Below are 17782 nucleotides of genomic sequence, written 5' to 3'. Positions count from 1 at the left end.
TATTATTAAAGGAATTAATGTTGTGATAAATTATTCGACAGTAAAAACAGTAGTTATAAATAAATATTTCTAAATGTATTAATCCATTGATAAATTCAATTTTTTTTAGACTGAGAATGAGATTGTAAAGTGGTGTGGGGGGTGAATGTACCTAGGCAGCATCAGATGGTAGTCTGTGGGATGGCTTTGGAAATCAAGAAGAAGAAGTGATTGAAGCCTGATATGGTAATTGAAGACAGAAAACTGTTGTTCAGAATTCAGGGAGGACTTAAAAGAAAAGCCGACAGAAATGCCGGTTGGGAATGTTAACAGACTTATCATGATCAGAACTTTATTGTTAAAACATAGGAGAGTCTGATTATAATCTGTTGTTCCATTAAATAATATCCAAATTTGCATAAGACAGCTTTAGTTTTTTGTTTTGTTTTGTTTTGTTTTTTGGCCGCAGCCCTGAGTGTGTACTGGTCTGAGATCAGCTAAAGAAGCAAAACAAAAACAAATCAAATATGGGCCGAGTCTACCTGCGCTTGATCCAATTTATATATTAATTCTTATAATACTTAATTGTTCTTAAACCTTTAAAACCTGAACCATGAAATAACTGCCAGAAACCTTTATCTTTTTTGATAATGGAGTGTTTGCTGAACCTTTAGACAATATATAAATACATCAAATTTTAATCTGCATATACGAGTTTTAATTTGTATTACGTTTGCTACATAAGCCATATTTTGCAATGTAGTCATTAAAAATGTGTCATGCAATTTATATCACTTTTTAAGGTTAAAAAAAAAAAAAAAAAATCACGCTGATGATGCAAAATTTTGTGCCAAAAGGTAAAAAAAATAATTAAAACGAATAAAAAGCAAGGAATAAAATTGCATCTAAGAATCTGTATTTATTACTGATGCTCATTTGGGAAACACAAAGGCTTCAGACACTTAATATACTTGAGCTCCTGCTACTATTCGCACACAGAGATCTTCAAAGAATCGTACGGATATTTTCTGGAAACTTGGTTTATCAGCAGATGGTGATTTTATACCTGTTGACATTTAATGTGGAACATAACGTGCTCCAAAGCACGTTATGTTCCCATCACAAGTTACCATGGCGATGTACAGCAGTACGCAGTAAACTAGCTTTGCAGCGCAGGGTTAGCCCCAGAGTAAACCTGCTTTGTAGTACAGACCTCAGATGATGCAAATGTGTAAACCACTACAGTATGGAGTCACTTTACTTTGGTGTGGTTATAATCTGAGTGCTGACAGTACAACTCATCTTTGCTGAGTTAACAACCTGCCATTTTTGAACCAGCCAACAAGCTTCAGTGAATTAATAAACTTGTTTGATAATGTGGAAAAAACTGATTTCCTTTATTGGCCAATTAAAAGTATTTAAAACATTTTAATTGAATTATAAATATGTTCTAAATTACAGTCTGTCTAAGAACTAAGAAGCAAAAATTAGGTGGTATGTGTGCGTCTCAGACTCGGGTCATATTGTTAGCATTACCTGATCACTTTACTATTGCTTAAAATGCATGAACCAAAAGAAAATGGGCAGTAGCGACAGATGTCTATCTTTCCTATATTGTCTTTCAGTACCAACTAACCCTTTTCCCACTTCTGAACATAATGATGACCCTCAACTTTATCGATATAATGTAGCCATTTTAAAGTATGCACAATTGTCTCACACTTTCAGGGTTGTAGACACAGCAGGTTTAGACCACTTCAGTTTAATCAAATCATCATCACATCCTATTCATATATTAAACTTTCCTCAAATGTCCATGAAGCTCACATCAGACTCACACATGATCTTAGCTGTTAAATGATCATCGGTGCTCGATGCTTGCTGGTGTTTGGTCAACAGGTGATCTAAGCAAATAGTGTCAATAATGTCAATCTCTGTGTAATCTCTGTGGTATCATACATCTAGAACTACCTGCAGTACACAATGCTGCTTTTTCTTTTTATTTACAAGAAACACTTTCATTTTCTCCTCAAGCTGCAGCAATGGAGGCGTCATCCAACTGTCGACCCTGAGGCTGTGGAGAAAGACAGAAACGATGCTTTAGCCCAACAAGGAAAACATCTCCACTTTGACCTTAGTGTTTATGGGTTTCTATGTGTGTTACCTTGACGAAGATACGCTGGGGGAGGAAGCGTTTCAGAGCTTGAGTGCTGAAGGTGGGGCAACGTGGCAGACTGATGTTGAGCTGTGGTAGTGTTTGGTAACCAGCCATCAGTGGATAGTAGTTATAGAGCATCTCCTGCTCTGAACTGGGGAGGATACGGAGACGCACCTACACACACACACAAATGGATTTGTCATTTGGATACATGTGCAGCCAAAAATCAAGGCTAGGTCAAGGCAGTCAAGATGAACCTTGAATGAGGTAATGTTTGAAGTGAAAGTGACTCTGGACCGTCTGGTACAATCAAGCCAGAGGCCACACAGTGACTCTTTGTAAAGCTAAAATAAATGTAGTTTTATATTTACAGATAGATAGAACACACACACATGCAAGTTTCAGTGCTGCTGCTCAGATTTTCAATGTATTGATGAAGCACGATGACATCACCAAAACTGTCCAATCAATATGACCCATCAGCCCTTATAACACCATTCCTACAGGTGGCGCAGCTGTACCTGTTTGAGACCAGAAAACATGAAGGCATCGGACGGTTCCACGGCCATCTCCACCTCCTGCACCAGAGCCGTTCTGTTTTCTATGTGGTAACGCACAGGAAGAGACTCCCTGACTCGCCCGAATGACGGCAAATCTGAAAAACATCAAAACACAACAATGTAACACCACCAACAGCCAGAGGTTAACATCTTTCACAACTGCAAATGCAAATAATGAGAACATTTTTTGAATTCTACTTAGTGTATTGGAATATTATCTGTAAAATCAGGAACACTGTGTGCATGCGATGCTTGCGTACTGACCAGCGTGGATGTACAGAGGCACCATCTCCAGGACCACATGAGGCAGACTGACTATAGTCTGGATGAGAGGACTGTCTGGACTGGAGGAGTTTCTGTAAAACAGTTTTAGAAGTCTGTTCAAGCCCTCTGAAAACCCAGCAGCAGCATGTCAAAGCCTCCATTAACGTGTACGTACCTCCTCCACGATAGCAGGTACTGTCCTGTAGCCACCGTGTTATTGATGTTGGTCTGTGGCGGACATCGGAGACAGAAACACTCACTGGCACACTCCCCTGTTTGTAGAACCACTGAACATAAACATACACTTTTTACTTTTCAGCAATAAATCTAAACAGGAAATTTTAGGTAACTATGTTAAGTACTCGGATACCTTCCTGTAACTGCGACTGAAGCTGTGGTGTGTTGCTGGTCACAGTAAGAAGCTGCAGAGAAGAGGAAGTCAGCAGAAGAGGCCACGGAGATGACGACAGGATGTCAGTCATTAGGAGAAAGGGAATGTCCACTGATACCCGGTCCAATGGCTCAAACTGCAGCAGCACACAGAAGCAGAGACGATAATAATCATTTCTATTAGACTTACTATAAAAAAAGACTCATTATCTTACTTTAATGGAATGAAATTTATTTAATTGAATGCAACATACCAAAGCTCCTGCTTTTCTCTTTACTTTAACCTTTTTCTTACTTATTTCTTTTGTCCTTTACTTTGTACTTGGAGTGTTCGTCTGTTTCAGTAGATTTTTTCTCTACATAACTTGATTCTAATTCTAGAAGAAGCTGTCAACAAACAGGTTGTTTAGGTAGGTGTATGGTAGCTTACTCTAATGTAAATGTAATCAGATAAATCAGGATGTTTCTCATTTCCTGCTTTTGTATTTTATGATATTAAGCTTATTAAGATCCCTTCACACCTCCCTGACTATTAGTAAAATCCAAGCTAAAATGAAAGCGGGTAAACCTAACTACACACCTTGGTGGAGACAAACTTGACCGAAACCTCAAATGGAACAAGTGTCTCTATGGTTACCGTCTCATCCTGGAGAAGAGGAGAAAAAAAGAGGTGTAAACCAGAAAAGTAAAACAAACGTTGACATCTGTTTATCACTGAGCCGACTGTTAGCTGTACTGTGCAGGTCAGACAAGCTTTCTACCTTATGACACTTGCACATAATCTGTCGTCCTTCTACTGTGGTGTCGATGCTGTAGGCCACGTGGAACAAGAAGACCCTGGGTCCGGTTGATACACACTTGACATACACGCATTTCTCCAACTAGAGGCAAACACACAGCTCACAAACTCAAATTTCTTCTTTTGCTGTGAAGAACCTGACAATGCTGCTGTTTTGCGCGATATGCTGAATTGACATTTCTTTGTGAGAGTCACCTTTTCGCCCGGTTTCAGCTCTCCGAGAGGCACATCGGGGAGCAAGGAAGGTGCGCTGTCATCACAAACCTTTGACCCGTCGAGTGTCACGTGAGTGGTTTGGCCTAGATTGGCATCCTGACCTGAACATGCAAACCAAGATAAATGCTAAATTAGCATTTGTTTGCTGCTGTATGTTATTGAAAATGATTAGAGTACTGATGTACCTGGTTTGAGGCCAGCAGTTAATTTAACATCTTTAGCCATGGCCTCCTCCTGTGATTGGACAGTGAGCTTGATGCAGTACATTTCATTGGTGAGTGCAGGAGGCTGGTGGCTCAGCTGAACAGAGATCTTTGGGACTCTGGAGATGATCCTAAACACAAGAACCATTTCTGCTGATTTGATCCCAGCGTGTAAACTGACACTGTTCAAACTGACGGGCTGGTAATGACTTTTTCTGACTCACATGGTGCTGTGCTGCATGGTCAGGCTGTCCCAGTCCAGCTCCTGACGCGCTTCGATGTTACGGCCCCAACGCCGTGAACACCTGCTGGCCTGCAAGGCTTCATGTGCAGACGCAGCGTCTCCACCTGCTCCTCTCCAGCTCACAAACACACAGCGGCCACTGTCGCCACCCAACATCACCTCGATACCCGTCATCTATAATAACACACGTATTAATCACCGTTTCAATCCCTGTCTCTGTCTCACAATCACAAACAAAAAAGTCTCCTTACCTCTATCTTCTTACCAACATCTTCAGTTTTTGCCACAAAGCTGAAATTGTAGCATGTGGTTTTTCCTGGTAACAGACTCATGGCCTCCTGGCCCGACCACTCTGCCACACACCACTGGTTGTACTCCTAATAAACAAAAACACCTTTGTCACATACAATACCCCATCGGTGTTTTACGGCTGAGTGATAGACAGCTAAGCTACTGCAGCATAACCATGAAAAACAGTGAAAGGAAGGTTAATGTTACTTTCAGTCACAGCTGTTTGCACTAAAACGAGGTGAACATGAACGAGTCTGGGTTGTATTACTGCAGAGGTTTTTAACTAGCTGTCCAACAAAGATGGTGATAATTACAGACTCAAGTAGATACATGAAATAAACACAAGACTTTTGTGGGACTTTGTACAGACAAAGCGCTCCAAGCTGGTATCATACATGGAGGTGGAGATACAAACAGCCTTTTTTGTAGCACGTACCTGGTTACTGAGGCTGACAGCTAGCTTGCCGAAAGACACAGGATGAGGGCAGTCAGCTCGGAGGAAGACCTGCAGTTGGACAGGCTGGTCCACATGGAAACTGGGAGACTGGAATTTGGCTTTACACTGGACTGGAGTAAGAAAAAAAGGACAGCTATTATAACCCATTTATATCGAGATATAGAAACTGTATTTTTACTGGGCATGTATCCCAAACTGAATGCTGCATTAACTTATTACTTTAGCAGGATCTCATTTTAATGATCCAACTTTTAATAAAACTGGAAAAGAATACATCCAGAGGCTCACTTTATACTAAACTCTTTCTAAACCCAGTATCATTAGTCAGCATGCACTTTTTCTTCTTGGCATGTACACGTTAAAAGAGGAGAACTGAAACCCCTTTTTGAGCGAATCATGTGTTTACTAACTGAATGGGATGTAGTCTTGCACTTCTATAGTTAGTTCATTTGATCCAGCCAAAGCCATGCGGTCATTCCACAAAGACCTGGCAGCACTGACAGAAGACGGATCACACTCGGGCTCAGCATCTGGGACCTCGTTCTGGAAACAAAAGGACAATTAAAATATGTGGATGCATCACGTTTGATTTGACCTCTGCTTAGCTACTCTGAGCTTTACAACACAGCAGCTGCTGCACAACTGCAGCTTCTAAGCATTTAATTCCTATGAAACACACTACAGTTATATTAATGTTTGAAATCCACAACATGATGATTAGATTTGTGGAATCCTTCAGCTCACCGTGAGGACTTTGATGAGATTCTTCTCAATCCTTGACTTTTGCTCCTCCTTTAAGGTGGAAGCTAAAAGACAAGATCAGCGTGAGTCTTCTGATATTATTCAGTTTTCCACTCAAACGTCATGTTTAATATTTTAAACATCCTGGGACAGTTGCAACAACTTTCTCAGATTTACCACATGCAAGTAATAAGATTGTTCTGAGCTGTTAAACAAAAGAAGAGAAAGTGTCAGCAGCAGTTTTTAATACTACTCCACAGATTAAATGATTATGTTTTAAAGGTTTATTTGGCATCTTTTGTTCTTTAACTGTTCCTGATGTTTTGTCGTAGAGTTTTCAGTTCCCTCTGTTTCTCACGTGTAAAATCCATTCTCACCTCTGCCCAGCAGCTCCATACAGTAGATAACGTAGTCCTTAATACTAGCCATCAGATAAGCACAGCGCAGAGCTGTGGTCAGTATGGCTGTCAGGAGACCCCACCATCGCTCTGTGCGATAGTCACACATCACATAGTCCAACAGCCTGATAAGAAAACACACACACAGATGAATAAACGCGATTCTTCGCACACCCTGCTTCTAAGATTGAGAGGTAAAAAGTTCTGTTCTCATTCCTCTCAAATGTGAATAATTTGTAAGATTCTGGGTGGGATGTGTCCTGCTCTCAGCTTCTGTATCAAAATAAAAGTGGGATGTAATTTGGAAAAGCAGTGTCTCACTTACTTCAGCGCCTTGGTGTAGTCTTTTGCATGGTAGTATTCCTCTCCCATCTGCACCACTACAAACGATACACACAGTGAGACAAGGTGAAACAACACAACAGAGCGCAAATAAAAAACCTGGAACACAACGTGGCTGCGAACTGCAACGTGGTCATATTAAAAAAATCACCACAGTGTCGACGTTCTTTACATACTACAGGGATAACTAAGGATTAGAACATGTCCACCTGTAAGAAGGTAACCCAGTGACTATAAAATGCTAATCATACGCACTGAGGTGGCTCTTCATTCGAGGACACTTGTACTTCTTAAACTGGGCGACGGCATTGCTGAGAAGTGCTATTATCAGCTCCTGCAGGGGCAGAGACACCAGAGGCATCGTGTTTAATTCAACCTGACAGGAACTAGAAGATGTAAACACAATTATGACAATGACACAACAAAGAATCAAAACTTCAAAGCTGAATGTTCATGTCTCTGTGTAAAGCATTTTCTGCTCTAGCTGGGATACTGCATCATATGCAGAGCAGCCTATCATTTTCTCAGTACAAACAGGAACTCAGCATATGATGTGCCAACACATTTAGATTCCTGGAACACAAAAACACACAATTCCTACATTTTTCTTGCTCTATTTGAGAATTCTATGCCTTTGAGGATCTTTAATACTACCAAAGAAAAGCTACTGTTGTAGAAAGTACTGACCACAGATGAATCACTGGCGTTTTGAAAAACTTAATAATCGAATCCAAAGTGCGCTTCCAGTGATTTTTAGATGACCAACTGTACCTTTAGGCAACATTTTCTCAGGGATTAAGCACTTTTTCCATTCATGTCTGGGCCTTTTAAAAGGCTGCACACTGACTTCTGTGGGCATGTGAAGGATGCAAGATGAAAGGATGTCAGCGTCTCCCTTTTAACGCTGAGCAACATCAGCTAATCTTGATGTCATCTTATCACTAACATTAACAAATGATTAGCTCCCAGAACAAAAAACTCTAAATTTTAAGCTACTTCACAAACCAAGCTGGTCATTTCCAAATGGTTTTATCAGCTACCATCACTGGCTCCATACAGTGTGGTTAACTTACAGCTGGTTGGCTAGCTCGCCAAACTGCTTCATCTATGAAACTAACTTGCATGTTAAAAATAGGCTAGTTTAACTTCATCTGTAAGGCTGAGGGTGTGTGTCATTAATAACAATGAATTTTTAAAATAAGCAGGACTAAAACAGTAAAATATTGCTGTTTGCTCTTACAGAATGTGGTACATCTCTCTCTTTAATCTGCAGGGCTAGAATCCCCGTCTTCTCTTTTTCAGCATCTGGAGGATCAATACCTGGAAGTGAAGGATTACAGACATAATTACTGAACAAACTCTCTGTATTAGGTTTCTTTTTGGAAGGTTTAAATTAGAAGTAGTGGTACACGCAGCATCAGACAGCAGAAGGATTCTCTCATAAGCTTTCTAAAGGCACGTTGGATGTGTTACATGTGTCCAAAATAAAATATTTCAATAAAATTGTTTAGACAAGATCATTCAGCTTAAAACAGCATAATCATGTACTGTCAAGTCTCAACTAGAGTACATAATGTTGCACAAGCACTGTTGTGCGAATCTGTCAATGAAGCAGTAATGACCATTAACACAGTGCTTGAAGCCAGCAGTGTTGTGTATTCCATGTCTGTATCTGCCAACATACTCTGTTGTCCCTGCCTCCAAGGTCTCTGGCCATAAAAATCCAGTCCTGCCCCTTGAGTGTCCAGAGGGTCGGGGGAGGGGTAACTTGCACCAGCCTGGAACAACCAACCAATAAAACTATTAAGCTGTGTTTTATATGTAATATAATTAGAAACTTCCTAACAGAAGTTACGATTCAGCTGCATTTTAAATCGGCGAGTTCATGCTATCTTTGGTGTTGCTGGTACACTGAGGCATAGTTACAGTAGCTGTACCACCATCACCTGACAGAGCTGCAGTGCCAGCTGCTTCCTGTCTTGACTGTAGCAGGCAGCCTGCTGGTAGTAAAATCCAGGGTTCTGGGTCTGGATTGCAGTCAGTCCCAACTTTATAGCTTCATCAAACAGTTCCCCAAATGACTGGAACCTGAAGGGAGCAAAGTCAAACAGTCAAGATCTGCAGATGTATGGATATGCATTATAAATAAATATGAGTCCTTCGTATAATTTACTGTTCATGTGCACTCAAGTGTGGGGCCTTTCTGTGTTCACCATTGTGAGTTAACATATTTTTATTCATAAGGTTTAAAGACTTCATCTTGTTCCATACAGAGGGTGATGGACATGTATTCATGACTATCGGCCACATGTGTAATTTCTGTGTGTCCATATCCAATGAGCATATCTCACTGTTTAGACATCCATGCAGAGTGCTCAAAGGCCAGTTCAGCGCTGCCGATCTTCTTCTTACACAGGTCGATGTGCTTTCGGAATTGGGCTATAGCATCTAGAGGAGTGTTATGCTGGAAACACAGGCGGCAGATCTACAGACACCGAGAACAAGAGAGAACCATAAAGGGAGAAGTGTCACAAAAAGTACAGTTTAGTTTATAGTATAGTTGGGAGTGTGTCTACCAGGACTCCTTGTTGTTGGCTTTTTATGCTTAACATCTGGCCCCTGTCCTATTACTTGGCACACAGGTTGTTTTTGTGGCAAGCTCTGATATCCTTTTTGGATTTACACCAACTCCGCTAACTTGAACTGCAACCATAGCAGTAGCTGACATTAACTGCACGCTGGAGGGCCAGACACGTCACCACGTGGAGAACCAATTCACGCAGCCAAGAGGGTGTATTTGCAGTTCACTCACAGAAGACACCACTGATTAAGATGCTCAAGTTGTTTGTTACAAACGACTAGGTAAATACACACATGTGTACAGACGTCCCTACTAATGTTGAGTAATTTAAAGACATGAATATGGCAAAAAGTCAGATCCATTGCTGTTTATCTGAAGAACAGTTACACAAAGGACAAGCACGACTGTACCTTGTAGTTGATGAATCCAGCCATAGTTTTGATCTCCAACATGTTGGTCTCATGTGCTCGGAGCTCATGCACAAGACTGTAGGCAGTTCTGTAATACCTACAGACACAAACACACAAGATAAACTGATCAGCTATTATTTAGGACGTTTACTACAGCGCTGTTCTATTTTTCAAAAATACTAAAAAAAAAAAAGAAAAGAAAAAAAAAGAAAAAGACTTTTTAGTGATTTTCCGAAAAGTCTTGCTTTGTTACCATATTTAGCACCTATTGTGAATCTCAGGACACACACTTACTTGAGAGCATTTTGGGTGTCCTGCTTCAGTTCACTGAAGAAAGCGATTTTAAACTGATGCCTGACAAACAGCAGCTGGGAACAAAGAGAAGGGAGATTATTTGTTTGCCTTCCATCTCTTAGCAGCTTTCTAACCTGTTCTATTACTGGATTAATTTGAAAAAAAATATTGAAATGACCTTAGATTGGGTTTAGAATAAGTTTCAGTTCAGCAGATTATTTGTCATTCTACAATAATTTGTTAGAGGCCCGTTACCCCATGTGTGACACCTCTGTCTCAAAATCGCTTCAATGGATCACCCAGTCAAAGTGACACAAAATAGTTTAAGATAATAGGATAATAAGCAGGGGTGCATATAAGTGGTCTGCAAGTGCGCATTCGCCGTCAAAATAAAAGACGCGCACCAGATAAGAAGTTGCAACGCGCGTTTGCGTCCATATAAAAGGCACTGTTTTTGTCTGCTAGAGTGGGATTTTCACGGCATATTCTGCACCACATCTCTGTGCGTTCATCACTTGTTTGAAGCCAGCTCACCTCCTGCAACCACTTTTCCTAGAATACGCGCTTGTTTTGTGGTTCGGACTCCTTCTGACATTTCTTTGGAGGTGGAGGAACAGCAAAGTAATTGCTTAAAGGAGCTTCTTCAACATCTTTAAGAGTTCTAAATAAATGTCTGTCCTCCTCTAGAAAATCTTATGTACGCAAACGTGCGTTGCAACTTCTTATCTGGTGCGCGTCTTTTATTTTGACAGCGAATGCGCACCTGTGGACCACTTATGTGCACCCCTGATAATAAGACATGCATCTCTGCATTTTGAAATGTCACAGCAGTCAAACTTTACTCTGAGCCCAAGTATTACTAGTTAAGGTGCACCACTCTGAGAACTATTAGCTGGACAAAGTTTGGGGTCTTATTTTGATCATCTTTTGAGCCAGGAAAGTTTTGTCACATGATAGTAGTAGTTCTCCTACAATCGAGATACCAGGAATGTGCTAGGAATCAAACTCAAAACAGCTTTCTTTGTGTTAACTGGCTCAACAAAATCTTAAACCCCGGCCAGATATCAACTTTCTTTGTGAACTCAGGCTTTCTGCTTCAGGCTTTGCATGCTCACACAAAGGAGTGTTTAATGAATCAATAAAGCGCTTCTTTAATCATTAGTTAATATGGATTAAACGAGTGCTGCCTACTTCAGTCAGTAAAAACAAAAAAAGGCAATAGTGCTGCTACAAATGAAATAACAGAGCAATGCTGGTAAGAGTAAACTGAACACACGATACTCAAGAAGTGGATTCAGTCTGATACCGTCACATAATATTCGTGGGGGTCGAAATAACTTCAGTAACTGGCCAAATCATGAATGAATTTTCTAACCTGTGCCCTTTTCACTGTTATTCCAAAAGTGTAAGACAACTTATACTAAACTGGGCCCAAGCATAAGACATTTTCATACTTTTTCTGCATCACCAACTAAACGTATGCGTGTGACAATATGAAACAAGACTGCCCTGTTGTAACATCACTGCATGGCCTGCTTCAGTGGTACTTCTAGCACAGAACTCAACAGGACAGGCTGCATGTACAAAACGTAATGTTTCATCAGATAATCTGATTCAAACTAAAAATATGTAGTCAGGTGAAAGTGTTGGGCTTCAAGGTAGTTATAAAGCAATCTCCTCCAGAGGAGGTACACGTGTATACACGTATATACACACACACACACACACACACATTATATGTACAATTTCTGCTGTGCACTGAGCATTTTGATAGATTCACATTGTTTGCGTAGCACCTACAACTGCTGTGTAATAAACAAACTCAATCCATTCACTGTTCATGGAGGAACATGGAGCACATATTCATACCTGGTGGGTTGTCTTGTTGAGGAACTCTTTGTGAGATTTGACACGCCGAATCTCAGTGTAATAGTAGGTCTGAGCATGTTCGTAGAACGCGTTCTCCAACCTTTAGAATCACACCAAAAAGATACTCAGTGAAAAAACAGTTTTCACTTTAAATCAGGTCACTGGCTCAGTCAGTTGTAGGTACCTTATAATGTAGCCCACTAAGTGGTCAGTATGAGGGAGAACAAAGAGGCTCTTGCCAGACAGATCACAGGAATGACAGAGAGCTTGTGCTCTCTCTGATGCTACCAGGTCCTCTCCTGTGAAACAAAGACAACAGATGATGGGCCTCTGTATGGTCTGCAGATTTTTTTTTTTTTTTTTTTTTGCATGACTGTGAAATGAAAGAAGTTGCCATGAGCACTTATTGTTATAATTCCTAACTATGATTTTGAAGAAGGCTCTACCTGGAGGCAGAGGAGTTTTCTTCTGGATTAAAACCACAGCCACTTTGGTGTTTCTACCCTGAAGACTGGTCCTAAAGGTAGACAAATGCGACACAACAGAAAAAACTCACTACACATTTCCGAGAAAAAAAACAAACGCCAAAGGCATTTCACAAATTTCATTTCACCCACCTGACAATTTCCACTTTAGTTGCACATTCAGACTGTTTCTCTTTCCACTGTGGGTCATCCCAGTCCAATTCATAGAACAGAACTACGAGAGCAGGTACCAGGTTTAAGTGTTTGTTCATCCAGCCTGTTTTCAGGATGCCTTTAGGGATGTACCACTCATATGATGTTCGCTAGGCACACAGAGAGCAGAAAACAATATTGTTGATAGCGGTTAGTGTTTTCCTACATTTTAGGAGTGATGCTGTTATTTCCAAGTGTGAAAATGACATTTCCAGTAATAGTTTGAGTTTTATTAGGATATAATATAGTGTAAATTTCAACTTGTCAAAGATTTCTCAAGCTGCAGCTCACCTTAGTGCGACATTTTGGGTACTCGTGGTCTCCTGGTAGCACTTTGAAAGAGATGGGGACTCTGTCAGCACGACGATTGGCACAGAAGGCATCCCAAATGGCCCGGTGCACAGCATTGTATACCACATCCAGGCCAGTCAAAGCCACAAATGCCATGGGCCGGCAACATAGCTCCGGAGGAAGCTCCCACTGGGACCCTGCCATCCTGATGGTTCAACAATAGATACACCTACAACAAAAAAGGGCAATATCACTGCAGCAGCATCAAGATACCCCCATACATCAAGCCTGCAGTTGAATCAATAATGGTTAATTATTTCCAATCAATAATCTGCCGTATTTCAACAGTTTGGTGATGGGAAAAGAATCAACGTATTTAAAATATATTTTGGGAAATCACAACGAAATTCAAGAGGAACCACTTAAGATGAACGCAGGGACGTCTGACCCGGCAGAGTTCATTTAAGCAGCTGAGTATAACAAGTATTTACACTATATGAAACAAAGCTCCACACTTTTGAGGGAAGAAAGTAAACAGACAGGTCTCCCATTTATACAAAAATAGGTTAAATGCGGACAGCACTGTATACATTCTGACGGCCAGAAAAATACAATACAAAGACAGACTCCCTAAGACAGAAGCGGAACTGAAACATGATTCGGCTAACGCTAGTGACAGTGCATTTAGCGTCCGTAATAAAACACATACAGAATCACGAAACGACAACATACCTCAGTGCATCACTTCAAATGAATTTGTTAGGGGCTGAGCTCAGCAAGCTTGGTTAAGTTAGCTAACTGTACTTTATGTACTGTTAGCAGATCACTAGCGTTATCTTATAAGGTTAACGCTTAGCGTTAGCTAGCCAATGGGCGAGGTTGCAAATGTACCTAGTACACATACACCAGGTTTAGTTCCACACTGCGTGACTTCTTTCTAGCTAAATTCCACCTCTGGTCACCACAAGAACACGATGGGTCAACCTCGAAAAGCTAGAAAATGACAGCTACTCTAGAAGCCATTGCTGAAGGAATAACAAACTCCAGCTAATTAGCGGTCTAGCAGAAGTTCAATATCACTTCCGGTGCGACTTTTCAAAATTAAAGTGCCACTGAGTACCAGTTTTTTGTGGTTTGTTTCGTCAGATGACGTTTTTCTTTTGTTTTGTTTTACAAGAAAGGCAAATGAGAAAAAAATAATATAAGGACACCAATCATGGCTCTTCACAAAACCTATGCAAAGAAATCTGCTGTATGTCATATTAGAAAATAATGTTTTAGACATGATATACTGAAGAAAATAAACGACTTTGATTATTTGAATTATATTTTATATAACAACGGTATACTATTTTCATGCCTTCTTCCTTTAATGGTTGCCACAGTGGATTATCTTCCTCTATCTCTTGCACCCATCCATAAACATTCTCTGCAGCGTTCCTCTTTTACTCCTGTTTGGCAGCTCCGACCTTTGCCCAATATATCCACTATCTCTGGTCTGTACATGTCCAAAACATCTCAGCCTTGCTTCCCTAACATTGCTTCCAAATCACTCAACCTGAGCTGACTGATATAATAAATAAGTCTCACCCCCACTGTTATATGATAAGTATGATATTTAGCATGTCATTGTTGCATTGCAGTCCTTAAACCTGGAAATAGACTTACTCTGATACTGATACTCTCTAACTCTATCCAGATTGGAGTTGCTATTGTTGTTTGTATGCCTCATCTAGGCCTCACACAAAACATTATCACTCCTAAGTGCTAAGGGATCCCATGTCAACCACAGCCTCAGCAGTTAATGATGGAGGGATGAGAAATGTTGCATTTCATTTTTAAACTTCAATGAAGTGCAGGAGCTGGTTACATATGTAGAAGTCAATTGTTAGGCGCAGTGCATTTCTTTGTTTTCTATGCAGATAAGGAGGATAAGGATAAGGATAGATAAGGATACAGCAGGAATAAAGAAATAGCTCATGATGTGTTGAAATCTGTCAAGGTAACAGGTTTAAATAATTTTTTCAGGGGTTCTGTAAATGTGAAAGAGTGTTGAAAATAAAACTCCAGAGGAGGTTCTGTGTTCAGTATAAGTGACCTTGGTAGGTCACCTAGCTCTATTCTCAACATCCTTTGGTAATTCATTTATCTCACTTTGTTGTACACCTCGCTGATGTACTGTCAAGAAATCAAAAAAAGCTAGCTGAGTGCAGGCTGCACCATAGGGCATAGAAGACAACAGGAAAAGCCAGTATTCAACACTCAGCATGTTAACTGGTTTCTAAATGGTCTGTCTACAACCTCTGATTGTTCTGTAAATGTGAAAGACAGTGTTGAAAATAAACAGAATGGGTCAGCTGTAATGATCTCATCTCCATCATCTATTCCTCACTACAAAATCTGCCGGATTTACACTTCACAATAATCCTCTGTGATCTTATAGTTCACCTTGGTGCAGCACATACATTCATCCTGTTTGAAATAATTTTTTGGCTCCCCTCCTTTAAAGGCCACTCCTTTCCTCCATTTCTTCAAGGGAACTTTCTACTGATTACCTCTCATAACAAAAAGATGTGTGGTACTGCTGTGAATACAGCTGGAGCTGTGTGCCTGATGTGACCATATTTGGGATATCAGCTCTTACTGACATCATACAGACTTAAAGTAGGAAAAAACTGTAAAATATTTATCTCATTACTTAAAACTTCAGTTGTGTTAATACTGAAATATCCATCTACCAATGAAAAAGGATATATTGTGGTGCTCTTTCCTGATTTCCTTGTACATCTGTCACAAACAAATGTTTCCAATCATCAAATAAATTACAATATTAGACAAAAATAACACAAGTACACACAAAATACAGTTTTTAAATGAAGATGTTTATTATTAAGGGAAAAAAATCCAAACCTACATGCATGATTGTTTTTATTCAGCCACACTGAAGCATTTTTGAGTCTGAACCATATTTTTAAGGTCACAGCGTGTCAATTGCATTCTGGTCGGGACTTTGACTAGGCTACTCCAAAGTCTTCATACAGTTTTTCTTAAATCATTCAGAGGTAGACTTGCTGGTGTGTTCTGGATCATTGTCCTGCTTCAGAAACAGAGTGTGCTTCAGCTTGAGGTCACAAATGCATGGCCGAACATTCTCCTTCAGGATGACAGCAGAATTCATCGTTCCATTTACAACAGTCTTTCAGCTCCTGAGGCAGCAAAATAGCCCAGCCCATCACATTACCATATTTTACTGATGGTATGATGTTCCTTTTCAGAAATGCTCTGTTACTTTTAAGTGAGATGTAATGGGACAACTTCCAAAAAAATTCAGCTTTTGTCTCATCAGTCGACAGAGTATTTTCCCAATAGTCTTGGGGATCATTAAGAGTTTCCTGATGAAACTGAGTAGAGCCTTTTTTTCAGCAGTGGATTTCGTCTTGGAATTCCATGTAGGCCATTTTTTCACAGTCTCTTTCTTATGGTAGAGTCATGAACACTGACCTTAGCTAAGTGAGACCTGCAGTTCTTTGGATGTTGTTCTGCTGTCTTTTGTGACCTCTTGGAGTCATCACTGCACTCTTGGGGTAATTTTGGTCGGCCACCCCTGGGAAGGTTCACCACTGTTCCATGTTTTCTCTAGTGATGGCCTCATGACACCAATGCTCCGATACAAGCTTCTAACTTGAAGTTGCCTTTTCCTTGAACCACCGCCTCAAAGCTTGCTTCGGTGCAGAAAATCACTTGTGATGCTTGACCCCTTGAATCACATAAGTGGTCGAAATCATCGATACTGCTACGTAACACGGGAAGCTTTGTAACACCTCAGAAAAAATGGTGGAAAAAATATTTTTTGTCATTAAAAATCCCACAAAAATCTAAAAATCCCAATCCCATGCACATAATCACACCCTCCGTTTCTCCAAGCACACTTTCTTACATACATGTATAGAATAAACTGACCTGTCAATCCATGCAAATTATTTATATTTTTCAAATTATTTATATTTATATTTTATATTTATTTATATTTTGCAAATTATTTATATTTATACTTTTCTGGCATCGTTGTATTTTTACTCAGTTGTATATAGCATTTGTATTCTATTTTTATCTCATTGTATATTTTATTCTATTTTATTCTACTGTATATAGTATTTTATTTTATTCTATTCTGTACAGTTGTGTACTGTATTTATTCTTATTTTATTTTATTCTGATTTTTGCTTCATAACTTTTGCACTGTCCACTTCCTGCTGTGACAAAACAAATTTCCCACGTGTGGGACTAATAAAGGTTATCTTATCTTATTATCTTATTTATATCATTCACACAAACCTTCGTTACACTCAGCACCCGATTACTGAGACACTGTTTTGCTGTTTCCTATTTTGTCACTAGATGTCACTGAAACTAAGCTTTTAATGAATTCGTCTATTTCCTATAGAGCTCATGAAGTGGTTCAATACTGGTTCATTGCTTGATTTGCACATCACTAGTGTTGGACATTTGTGGATAATGGCTCTCACCATCATTTGCTGGAGTCCCACAGGTTTAGACATGGCTTTATAATCTCGTCCAGACTGGGAGATCTCAATTACCGTGTTTCTCATTTGTTCCT

The 17782-nt window shown here is 39.9% G+C and overlaps 1 protein-coding gene and 1 long non-coding RNA gene across 2 annotated transcripts; one reads left to right on the top strand and one right to left on the bottom strand.

The window, feature by feature from the left end:
• The first annotated feature begins 39 nt into the window (after positions 1-39).
• On the top strand, positions 40-1610 carry LOC112847628 (uncharacterized). Its single transcript, XR_003221273.1, has 2 exons — positions 40-1072; positions 1106-1610. It is a non-coding gene; the product is annotated as an uncharacterized LOC112847628 (long non-coding RNA).
• On the bottom strand, positions 1176-14260 carry trappc11 (trafficking protein particle complex subunit 11). The gene is made up of 30 exons (XM_005458883.4): positions 13897-14260; positions 13165-13393; positions 12814-12983; positions 12643-12713; positions 12381-12495; positions 12197-12296; positions 10328-10401; positions 10034-10130; positions 9394-9527; positions 8989-9130; positions 8727-8820; positions 8283-8362; positions 7298-7376; positions 7026-7080; positions 6680-6825; positions 6306-6367; positions 5972-6104; positions 5541-5671; positions 5065-5190; positions 4794-4987; positions 4552-4700; positions 4346-4467; positions 4113-4232; positions 3932-3997; positions 3332-3488; positions 3137-3248; positions 2962-3053; positions 2659-2792; positions 2144-2311; positions 1176-2053 (listed from the first exon to the last, which is right to left on the bottom strand). Exons 2-30 carry the CDS (start codon positions 13366-13368, stop codon positions 2009-2011), a joined length of 3372 nt encoding a protein of 1123 aa, XP_005458940.1. The 5' UTR covers positions 13369-13393; positions 13897-14260; the 3' UTR covers positions 1176-2008.
• Between the last annotated feature and the right edge of the window lie 3522 nt (positions 14261-17782).

The sequence above is a fragment of the Oreochromis niloticus genome, linkage group LG2, assembly GCF_001858045.2.
Source record: "Oreochromis niloticus isolate F11D_XX linkage group LG2, O_niloticus_UMD_NMBU, whole genome shotgun sequence".
NCBI lineage: Eukaryota > Metazoa > Chordata > Actinopteri > Cichliformes > Cichlidae > Oreochromis > Oreochromis niloticus.
Note: the sequence above shows the minus strand (reverse complement) of the source record. Positions and strands in the feature narration are given on the sequence as shown.